The sequence below is a fragment of the Hemiscyllium ocellatum genome, chromosome 11, assembly GCF_020745735.1.
Source record: "Hemiscyllium ocellatum isolate sHemOce1 chromosome 11, sHemOce1.pat.X.cur, whole genome shotgun sequence".
Taxonomy (NCBI): Eukaryota; Metazoa; Chordata; class Chondrichthyes; order Orectolobiformes; family Hemiscylliidae; genus Hemiscyllium; species Hemiscyllium ocellatum.
The window spans coordinates 32728534-32740952 of NC_083411.1; the positions used below are offsets into that span (position 1 = coordinate 32728534).

A 12419-nucleotide genomic window follows, 5' to 3' on the forward strand; every position below is an offset into this window, starting at 1 on the left:
GTACAGTCATAATATTTATGAATAAAGCTTTAATTCTAATTACATATCTTCATATTACCCAAATAAATAGATTGGCATTTGAAAAATTGTACCAAAGAAAGAAAAAAATACAATGCTACAAAAATGTCAGTCAAGAATAAAGCATTCACCTTCAATCTATGTCAAGATTACCTATAGGACTGAATCTATTAGTCAGTCCTGGAGTTCAGCCATGCGTTCATAATGACACCATTTTGCAAGTGGATTCACAAAAGATGTTTGACTGAAGGTCTGTTATCTGTTAGCCCAGGTGGCCTCATTACAAATACTTGGATGAGTTCTAAGAATGAGTAAAGGGCTCAGCTAAGTATAGGGCTGGTTACACAGCATGATGGGAGGCACTTTCATTGTTCAATTGACAACTTTACAAGTTGTAACATGCTTATCCTAGCTTGACATTTTTATTTGAATGACTTTTTAAAAAAATTAATGTTAATAATAGCACAGGAGGCAAGCAAAGGACATGGGGATAAAGGAATGGATATGGAAGAGACATAATTGATATGAAGGTTCATGGTGGGTGCAGAGGGGTTATGTAGAAATCTGGAAAAACAGTGGGTGAGAAGGGGTGTGAGTGAGGGCTAGGAGTGTCTACTAACCATGTGGCTGATGGAGAAAATGTTTGAACGATAAAAATTGAGCCTGATGTCACAGAATACTACAACACAATTATGTTTGCCAGACTACTTGTTTCAATTGGCTTTACCTCGTGCACAGTCAGGGCCAAGAAATCCTGGAAAACAGTGACAGTGGCCAGAGATACATTCACCATTTCCGTTACAATTGGTAGAACATTCATCCATTGATTCTACAAGTAATGACAAAATTGAATAAATATTTTTCAAATAACTTCGCACATGATTCCAATTTCTTATTCTCTCAGAAACAAGATTTAATAATGACAAATAGATTTGAGTAACATTTACTGTGGTATGTCTCTGATACAACAACATCCCAAAAGATTGTATTTAAACTAAGACTGATCAAGAGAATCCTTTGGAAGGATTCATTTTCCTGGATATCCCTGCACAGAATGGGTCATATGTCAAAACTTCTTCTGCACTATGTATTCATATGCCACACCAAATTAAAAAAAAACACTTCAGATAACTCACCCTGAATGATTTAATAACCATTCATCCTTCTAGTTTCCTCTTTCCTATTAGAACATAGGTTCTATAAATAACTTACTAGAGACTGGTCAGGGTACAATTTCAGGTAAAATATACAAAAGATTACAAAATATAGATAATAAGAGAGATATAGCATTGTTCATTAATGACTAAGGGATTAAGTAATCTCAAAAATTATTAAAGCGCTCAGCAGCAGAGAACTGACGCAACTTAGATTCAGCTTGATCAAGCTATTGGTCCAAAATTGGAAATAAGCAGTCAAATGAGTAGAGGGAAGAGAAGGGGAGTCAGTCAACCTGACCTCATGTCATTGTTCCAGTCAGTACAGACTTCCAACTGCAAAACTGTTCCCAAAGAAGAAGCACAAGATCTATGTTTTATAGGGGATTTGAGAAAAAATCTTTTTTCCCAGAGGTTCATGGGAGTCTGGGAATGCACTGCCAAAGAGGGCACTTGAATTGTCATAACATTCAAGGCTATGGGATTGGAGCAGAATTGATGGGCTGAGAACCTCTTCTAGACTGTATGAAGTCATGTTAACTCAGTGGAAGAGACTCACTGATTGATGTGACTCGAAATAAGGCTTTAATCTAAATAACAGAGGAGGGGATAGCTTCAATTACATGAAAAATCAGAAAATCAAAGGTAAAGGAGCAGGTAGGACAGCTAATAGTGATGGGGTTAATTACTGTCAGCAAATAAAAGGAAGGGACTGAATGTGTGAATGTCATACTGAGGAACCATAACAGTCGAGGGAAACTCGCTAATAGAGCAAAATTAAAGGTTTTGTATCTTAATGTATGAAACACTTGCAATAAGGTCGACAAACTGACATCACAAATAAAGGTCACAAGGACTTAGAGTCATAGAGATGTACAGCACAGAAACAGATCCTTTGGTTCAACTCGTCCATGCCGACCAGATATCTCAGTCTAGTCTAGTCACACTTGCTAGCACCTGGCCCATATCCCTCCAAACCGTTCCTATTCATACACCCATCAGATGCTGCCACCATTTCCTCTGGCAGATCGTTCTATATATGTACCACCCTCTACATGAGAAAGTTGCCCCTTAGGTCCCTTTTTATATCTTTCCCATCTCACCCTAAAACTATGCCCTCCAGTTCTGGACTCACCCACTCCAGAGAAAAGATTTGGTCTATTTACCCTATCCATGCCCTTCATGATTTATACACCTCTATAAGGTCACCCCTCAGCCTCTGAAGCTCCAGGGAAAACAGCCCTAGCCTATTCAACCTCTCTCTATAGCTCAAATCCTCCAACCCTGGCAACATCCTTGTAAATCTTTTCTGAACCCTTTCAAGTTTCACAACATCTTTCCGATAGGAAGGAGACCAGAATTGTTCACAATATTCCAAAAGTGGCCTAACCAATGTCCTGTACAGCCGCAATATGACCTCCCAAATCCTATACTCAATACTCTGACCGATAAAGGAAAGCATACCAAACACCTTCTTCATGATCCTATCTACCTGTGACTCTACTTTCAAGGAGCTATGAACTTGCACACCAAGGTCTCTTTGTTCAGCAACACTCCCTAGGATCTTACCATTAAGTGTATATGTCCTGCTAAAATTTGTTTTCCCAAAATGCAATGTCACATTTATCTAAATTAAACTCCATCTTCCACTCCTTGGCCCATTGGCCGATCTGATCAAGATCCTGTTGTAATCAGAGGTAGCCTTCTTGGGTGTTTACTGCACCTCTAATTTTGGTGTCATCTGCAAACTTACTACCTACACCTCTTACGCTCACTTGCAAATCATTGACATAACTGATGAAAAGTAGTGGACCCAGCACCAATCTTTACGGCACTCCACTGGTCATAGGCCTCCAGTCTGAGAAACAACCCTCAACCACCACCCTCTGTCTTCTACCTACCAGACAGTTCTATATCCAAATGGCTAGTTATCCCTGTATTCCATGAGATTGAACCTTGCTAACCAGACTCCCATGGGGAACCTTGTTGAACGCCTTACTGAAATCCATATAGATCACATCCATCACTCTGTCCTCATCAATCCTCTTTGTTACTTCTTCAAAACACTCAATAAAGTTTGTGAGACATGATTTCCCATGCAAAAAGCCATGTTGACTATCCCTAATCAGTCTTTGCCTTTTCAAATACATGTTCATCCTGTCCCTCAGGATTCCCTCCAACAACTTGTCCACCATTGATGTCAGGCACTTTGATCTATATTTCCTTGGCTTGTACTTATCACCTTTCTTAAACAGTGACATCATGTTAGACAACCTCCAGTCTTCTGGCACCTTAACTGTGACTATCAATGATACTGATATCTCAGCAAGGGGCCCAACAATTAGTTCCCTAGCTTCCCATAGAGTTCTAGGATACACCTGACCAATTCCTAAGGATTTATCCAATTTTATGCATTTCAAGTCATCCAGCACTTTCTCCTGTGTAATATGGAAATTTTTCAAGATGTCACCATCTATCTCCCTACATTCTATATCTTCCATGTCCTTTGCCACAAATTCAAACAAATTAAAGGAGAAGAGGGCTCAGGGGAAGTTATTTAATCTCCCAGAACAAGTCCCGCATTAAAAGGGACTTACATCGGGAGTCGGGCCTCCATTTGCCGAGAGGAGCAAGGGAGGAGCGAAGGACTTCTGGGAGGTCATATATTTGTGTGGTTGCGTTACCCGAGACATCTCCCACCCATCCTCCTCCTCTAACCAAAAAAAAAGGACTTGTGCGCCAGATTGGTAAGCCAATGAGTTTTTTTTATTCCTTATTTTTTCAACAGTCTCTTTGGAAATTCAGAATAGTGGGAATGGAGGTTAGAGCAGTTGAATGTTCCTCCTGCAGAATGTGGGAGGTAAGGGTCACCACTAGTGTCCCTGCTGACTACATCTGTGGGAAGTGCACCCAGCTTCAGCTCCTCGAAAACTGTGTTAGGGAAACTGGAGCTGAAGCTGGACGAACTTCGGATCATTTGGGATGCAGAGGGGGTTATTGAGAGGAGTTACAGGAGGTAGTCACTCCTAAGGTACAAGAAAAAGGCAAATGGGTTACAGTCAAGGGAAGGAAAGGAACCGGCAGACAGTGTAGGGATACCCTGTGGCCATTCCCCTCAACAATAAGTATACCATTTTGGATACTGTTGTGGGGGTGAATGACTTACCAGGGGAAAGCAGTGGGATACAGGGCTCTGGCACAGAGTCTATCCCTGCAGCTCAGAAGGGAAAGGGGAAGAGGAGCAGAGCAGTAGTCATTGGGGACTTCACAGTTAGGGGAACAAATAGGAGGTTCTGTGGGGACGAGAGAGGCTCACGGTTGGTGTGTTGCCTCCCAGGTGCCAGGGTTTGTGATGTCTCTGATCGTGATTTTGGGATCCTTAAGGGGGAGGGGGAGCAGCCCCAAGTCATGGTCCACATAGGTACCAATGACATAGGTAGGAAGAGAGGTGGGGATTTAAGGCAGAAATTCAGGGAGCTAGGAAGCTTAGAGCTAGGACAAACAGAATTGTTGCCTCTGGTTTGTTGCCCGTGCCATGTGCTAGTGAGGCAAGGAATAGGGAGAGAGAGGAGTTGAACACATGGCGACAGGAATGGTGCAGGAGGGAAGGTTTTGGATTAGATTAGATTAGACTTACAGTGTGGAAACAGGCCCTTCGGCCCAACAAGTCCACACCGACCCGCCGAAGCGCAACCCACCCATACCCCTACATTTACCCCTTACCTAACACTACGGGCAATTTAGCTTGGCCAATTCACCTGACCCGCACATCTTTGGACTGTGGGAGGAAACCGGAGCACCCGGAGGAAACCCACGCAGACACGGGGAGAACGTGCAAACTCCACACAGTCAGTCGCCTGAGTCGGGAATTGAACCCGGGTCTACAGGCGCTGTGAGGCAGCAGTGCTAACCACTGTGCCACCGTGCCGCAAATTCTTGGATAATTGGGGCTCTTTCTGGGGTGGGGGGCTCTCTACAAGCAGGATGGTATTCATATGAACCAGAGGGGTACCAATATCCTGGGTGTGGGGGGTGATATTCACTAAGGCTATTGGGGTGGGTTTAAACTAATCCAGCAGGGTGATGGGAACCAAAATTGTAGTTCGAGTATAGAAAAGGTTGAGTGTAGGGAGGTCCGAAATCAAGTTTCAGGGACACAAGATAGCACTGGCAAGCAAGAAGTTGGTTTGAAGTGTGTCTACTTCAATGCCAGGAGCATCCGGAATAAGGTGGGTGAACTTGCAGCATGGGTTGGTACCTGGGACTTTGATGTTGTGGCCATTTCGGAGACATGGATAGAGCAGGGACAGGAATGGTTGTTGCAGGTTCCAGGATTTAGATGTTTCAGTAAGAACAGAGAAGATGGTAAAAGAGGGGGGAGGTATGGCATTGTTGGTCAAGGACAGTATTACAGTTGCAGAAAGGATGTTTGGAGACTCGTCAACTGAGGTAGTATGGGCTGAAGTTAGAAACAGGAAAGGTAAGGTCACCCTGTTGAGAGTTTTCTATAGACCTCCGAATAGTTCCAGAGATGTAGAGGAAAGGATAGCAAAGATGATTCTCGATAGGAGTGAGAGAAACAGGGTAGTTGACACGGGGGACTTCAACTTTCCGAATATTGACTGGGAACACTATAGTACGAGTACTATAGATGGGTCAGTTTTTGTCCAGTGTGTGCAGGAGGGATTCCTGACACAGTATGTAGACAGGCCAACAAGGGGCGAAGCCACATTAGATTTGGTACTGGGTAATTAGCCCGGCAAGGTGTTAGACTTGGAAGTAGGTGAGCACTTTGGTGATAGCGATCACAATTCTGTTATGTTTACTTTAGTGATAGAAAGGGATAGGTGTATACCACTGGGCATGAGTTACAGCTGGGGGAAAGGCAATTACGATGCGATTAGACAAGATTTAGGAAGCATAGGATGGGGAAGGAAACTGCAGGGGATAGGCACATTAGAAATGTGGAGCTTATTCAAGGAAAAGCTACTGTCTGTCCTAGATAAGTATGTACGTGTCAGGTAGGGAGGAAGCTGTAGAGCGCGGGAGCCGTGGTTTACGAAGGAAGTGGAATCTTTGGTCAAGAGGAAGAAGGCGGCTTATGTTAGGATGAGATGTGAAGGCTCAGTTAGGGCACTTGAGGGTTACAAGGTAGCCAGGAAAGACCTAAAGAGAGAGCTCAGAAGAGTAAGGAGGAGACATGAGAAGTGGTTGGCCGATAGGATCAGGGTAAACCTTAAGGCTTTCTATAGGTATTTAAGGAATAAAAGAATGGCGAGAGTAAAATTAGGGCCAATCAAGGATAGTAGTGGGAAGTTGTGTGTGGAGTTAGAGGAGATAGGGGAAGCACTAAATGAATATTTTTCAACAGTATTCACTGTTGTCGATGACAATGTTTTAGATTAGATTAGATTACTTACAGTGTGGAAACAGGCCCTTTGGCCCAACAAGTCCACACCGACCCACCGAAGGGCAACCCACCCATACCCCTACATTTACCCCTTACCTAACACTATGGGCAATTTAGCATGGCCAATTCACCTGACCCACACATCTTTGGACTGTGGGAGGAAACCGGAGCACCCGGAGGAAACCCACGCAGACACGGGGAGAACGTGCAAACTCCACACAGTCAGTCGCCTGAGGCGGGAATTGAACCCAGGTCTCTGGCGCTGTGAGGCAGCAGTGCTAACCACTGTGCCACCGTGCCGCCCACAAAGCTAAGAAGAATTCCCACTGGCTACTAGGAACACCCAATGAGTAACTAGAAACTTAATTTACCATTCAGATCAGACTACTTACAGTGTGGAAACAGGCCCTTCAGCCCAACAAGTCCACACCTAACACTACAGGCAATTTAGCATGGCCAATTCACCTTACCTGCACATTTTTGGACTGTGGGAGGAAACCGGAGCACCTGGAGGAAACCCACGCAGACACGGGGAGAACATGAAAACTGTACACAGTCAGTCGCCCGAGGCGGGAATTGAACTCAGGTCTCTGGCGCTGTGAGGCAGCAGTGCTAACCACTGTGCCACCGTGCTGCCCACAAATGTTGTCAAGGAGATTACTGAGTTGCAGGCTAGTAGACTAGGTGTGATTGAGGTTCACAAGGAAGAGGTATTAGATATCCTGCAGCGTGTGAAAATAGATAAGTCCCCTGGACCAGATGGGATTTATCCTAGGATCCTCTGGGAAGCCAGGGAGGAGATTGCCAATCCTTTGGCATTGATCTTTAAATCGTCATTGTCTACAGGAATAGTGCCAGAAGACTGGAGGATAGCAAATGTGGTTTCCCTGTTCAAGAAGGGGAGTAGAATCAATCCTGGTAATTATAGACCAGTGAGCCTTACTTCAGTTGTTGGTAAAGTACTGGAAAAGGTTATAAGAGATAGGATTTATAATCATCTAGAAAAGAATAATTTGATTAGGGATAGTCAGCACAGTTTTGTGAAGAGTAGGTCATGCCTCACAAACCTTATTAAGTTCTTTGAGAAGGTGACCAGACAGGTAGATGAGAGTAAACTGTTTGATGTGGTGTATATGGTTTTCAGCAAGGCGTTCGACAAGGTTCCCCACAGTAGGCTATTGTACAAAATGCGGAGGAATGGGATTGTGGGAGATATAGCAGTATGGATCAGTAATTGGCTTGATGAAAGAAGACAGAGGGTGGTAGTTGATGGGAAATGTTCACCCTGGAGTCCAGTTACTAGTGGTGTACCGCAAGGGTCGGTGTTGAGTCCACTGCTGTTCGTCATTTTTATAAATGACCTGGATGAGGGGGTAGAAGGATGGGTTTGTAAATTTGCAGATGATACTAAGGTCGGTGGAGTTGTGGATAGTGATGAAGGATGTTGTAGGTTACAGAGAGACATAGATAAGCTGCAGAGCTGGGCTGAGAGGTGGCAAATGGAGTTTAATGCGGACAAGTGTGAGGTGATTCACTTTGGTCGGAGTAACCAGAATGCAAAGTACTGGGCTAATGGCAAGATTCTTGGTAGTTTAGAGGAGCAGAGAGATCTTGGTGTCCAGGTACACAGATCCTTGAAAGTTGCCACGCAGGTTGACAGGGTTGTTAGGAAGGCATACAGTAATTTAGCTTTTATTAATAGAAGGATCGAGTTCTGGAACCATGAGGTTATGCTGCAGCTGTACAAAACACTAGTGCAGCCGCACTTGGAGTATTGTGTACAGTTCTGGTCACTGCATTATAAGAAGGATGTGGAAGCTTTGGAGAGGGTGCACAGGAGATTTACTAGGATGTTGCCTGGTATGGAGGGAAGGTCTTACGAGGAAAGGTTGAGGGACTTGCGGCTGTTTTCGTTAGAGAGAAGAAGGTTGAGAGGTGACTTAATAGAGACATATAAGATAATCAGAGGGTTAGATAGGGTGGACAGGGAGAGCCTTTTTCCAAGATTGGTGATGGCGAGCATGAGGGGGCATAGCTTTAAATTGTGGGGTGATAGATATAGGACAGATGTCAGAGGTAGTTTCTTCACTCAGAGAGTAGTAAGGGTATGGAATGCTTTGCCTGCAATGGTAGTAGATTCACCAACTTTAAGTACATTTAAGTCATCATTGGACTAGCATATAGACGTACATGGAATAGTGTAGGTTAGATGGGCTTCAGATTGGTATGACAGGTCGGCGCAACATCATGGGCCAAAGGGCCGTACTGCACTGTAATGTTCTATGTTCTAGTAGAACAGAAGGAAGGAAACATTCTGGAATCTAACTTGAGATATAGTAGATAAGGGGACAACTGTGAGAGGGTGAGGACTTGCTCAACACAGGATTGAGGATGCTGTACTTAAATGCACATAGTGTACAAAATAAGTTAAATGAGCTTAGAGCACAGATTGAAATTGGCAGATGAGATATTGTGGGTATTATGGAGACATGGTTGCAAGGGGACCAGGGATTACATAAAAGCAAAAGAAAGAACATACAATGTGATGAAGACTAGTGGGAAGTCAGAGGATTGGGAAGTCCAAAATCAGCAGAGGACAACTAAAAAAGCAATAAGGGGGAAGAATACAAATTTTTAGGGTGAACTAGCAATGTGAAAGTTATGCAATATGAAAGAGGATTGCCAGAGGTTTTTTTAGATTTGTAAAAGGCAAAGGAGAGGCAAGAGTGGATAATGAAATGCTAAACATGAGGCTGGAGAAGTAGTAATGGAGAACACAGAAATGGTGGAGGAACTGAATAGGTATTTTGTATCAGTCTCGAGCAGAGCATCACGTACCTGAACTTTGGGGGACAGCGTTGAGAGCCATGGCCATTACAAATGTTATAAAGTTGAAGGCGTGTACATTACTTTTAATTGAGAGTGAATGCTGTTTTGCAGTGAGAGCTTACAAGCACCTGTCATGTGACTAATTAGCAGTCCCAGAGTGTACTGGAAAATTGAAAATAAATAATATTTGGTTGTGAACTAGATATCTGAGTTTTGGTTGCTGTTTTGACAACAATTCGAATTTAACAATCAATTTAAATTATGCCTCAGGATACAAAATCCCAATCGCTTTGGAATTTATTGTTTTTGCCAACCTTGAACCAATGAAATGATCCGATGTTTGGGGTACAAAAAACCCAGACATTTTGAAAGTCAAACGGAGAGTAAACATTGCCATCCAAAATGCTCTGTATCAAAAGGTACCTTTTTCATATGAAACATCTTTGCAGTCAAAGACAGAAGACAATCCAGGGAGATCTTCAGCAGAAAGAAGGAGGACACTGGGGATGACGGACACTATGTAGTTTTGAAATTGAATTGATGTAATTTTAATAAGAGTTTTTATTGGAACAGTGTATTTTTATAAAGTTGGAGGCAGATAACAAAGAGTTAAGAGAAATGGGGGCTTAGAGTTGTGAATAGTTGTTGTTTAGTGTTCACTTTTAGAGTTAAGGAATAAATTGATAATACTTTTCTTTAAATAGTGAAATGGCAAATGCAACACCACAGTTTAGGAAGGGAGAGAGGCAGAATATGGGAAACCATACGCTGGTTAGTCTGACCTTGGTCTTTAGTAAGATTTTAGGAGCCCATCATTCAGGTTGAGGTTGCAGCATATTTGGAAGCGCACGTTAAAATAGGGCAGAGTCAGAAGTCAAGGTGAGGCCATGTATGACAAATCTATTAGAATTCTTTGAGGTGGTAACAAGCAAATGGTTAAAGGAGAGCCTATGAATGTGATCTATTTAGATTTCCAGAGGCCTTTGACAAAGTGACAAACAGAAGACTGATATATAAATCAAGAGCTATGGTGTCAGGGGGAAGGTACAGGCATGGATAGAAGATTGACTGATGAGCAGAAGACAGAAAGGACAGATAAAGAGGTATTTTTCAGAAAGGCAGCTGCTGGCTAGTGGAGTTCTGCAGGGATCAGTGTTAGAACCATAATCATTCATATTAACATTAACAATCTGGACAAAGAAACAGAAGAGATTGTTGGTAGGTTGAGAAAGCTAGGAGGCTGCAGAAGAACTTAGACAGGCTCACATAGTGGACAAAGAAGTGGCAGATGGAACACTATGCAAAAGTGTGAGGTTATGCATTTGGGGAGGAAGAATAGAGACATAGCCTATTTTCTAAGTTGGAAAAGTCTTTGGAAATCTGAAACACAATAGACTTCAGGAGTCCTAGTTTAGGCTTCTCTTAAGGATAACATACAGGTTCAATTGGCAGTCAGCAAGGCAAATACAACGTTAGCATTTATTTGGAGGGTGAGAATACAAGAGCACAGACGTACTCCTGAGACTGTATAAGGCTTTGGTCAGAATATGTTTGAAACACTGGGAATAGTTTTGGACCCCATTTCTAAGCAAGCTTCTGCTGGCATAGGAGGAGGTCCAGTGGAGGTTTACAAGAATGATCTTGGGAACAAAAGGACTGCCATACGAGGAGTGGTTGGGGACTCTCAGCGTACTCGATGAATGAGGGGGGAATCTGACTGAAACTTGTAGGATACTGAGAGACCTAGCCACAGTGGACATGGAGAAGTGTTTTTACTAGTAGGACAGACTAGGACACGATTGAAAGATCAACCATTTGGAACTGAGATGAGGAGGAATTTCTTAAGCTTACAGGGTGGTGAATCTTTGGAACTCGTTACCACAGAAGGCTGTGGAGGCCAAGTCATTGAGGATACTTAAGACAGAGAGAGAGAGAGGTTCTTGCATAGTAAGAAAATCAACGGTTATAGGGAAAAGGCGAGAAAATGGGGTTAAAAAAGATATCAGCTATTATGAAGCGGCCATGCAGACTCAATGAACCAAATGGCTAAATTCTGCTCTTTTACCTTTTGGTCTGTGCCGATGTCTACCTAAGACATTTGTAGACCTAATTGATATAGTTCCTTCTGTTCAAATGACTCTATCATTCATCGGCCTTTTCCAAGTTTTATACTTTAAAACATCTCCTTGTCTCATCCCCAAAGATGTTATGCAAATGTAACAATACTCTCAAGGATTTCCTCTACATATTTATTAGTATTACTTCAGAATCTCTATGAATGCTTTAAACTACTTATCCACAGATCCAGTGCTGATCTGGAGTGCACTGCATAAAATGTTGGAGGAAACAGACTGGAGCATAACATACAAAATTAATTTATGCAAAAATGGAAGATAAAATGCAGGTTTAAAAGCAAGGGGAGAGGAAAGGAATTAATGGGACCTTCTTTCAAAACTGTTTGGAATGATTAGCAAAATCGCCCCTTTCTGTGTTGATAGCTTCATTTATACACCACAACAACATTAATATGCCTGCCTGTTAAAAGTATATTGAATACCTGTGGCTGTACACCTAGAATGTATTTCATATTTTAAACAGTCAGAAAATTGATGATTTTGAAAGTCTGAAAATGAATACATGACATACGTCATCTGAAATTTCACACATTAAAATTTCCTACATCTTCCCAATTGCGACTTTGAGTCATCACTGATAATTGCCAAGCATTTTTATTAGCTAGAAGCCACATGATGTCAGATTATAGTCCAACAGGTTTATTTGAAATCACAAGCTTTCAAAGTGCTGTCCCCCTGTCAGGTGAAGTGGACTGTGCCTGACGAAGGAGCAGTGCTCCAAAAGATTGTGATTTCAAATCAACCGGTTGGTTTTTGACCTGGTGTTGTGTGACTTCTGGCTTTGTTTACCCTAGTCTTGCGAGGCCTTGTACTTTGGGAAAAAGAACACAGGCATGGACTATTTTATGAATGGTGAGAAAATTCATAAAGCCA

General features: G+C 42.6%; 1 protein-coding gene across 3 annotated transcripts in view; it reads right to left on the reverse strand.

Annotated features, from left to right (window-relative positions):
- tenm1 (teneurin transmembrane protein 1) overlaps nucleotides 1-12419 on the reverse strand; it is an 833960-nt gene that overhangs the window by 219814 nt on the left and 601727 nt on the right. For all 3 annotated transcript variants that reach the window (XM_060832118.1, XM_060832119.1, XM_060832117.1), the window contains one exon: nucleotides 746-847. In XM_060832118.1, coding sequence (XP_060688101.1) covers nucleotides 746-847 — 102 coding nt within the window. The remainder of the gene's footprint in view (nucleotides 1-745; nucleotides 848-12419) is intronic.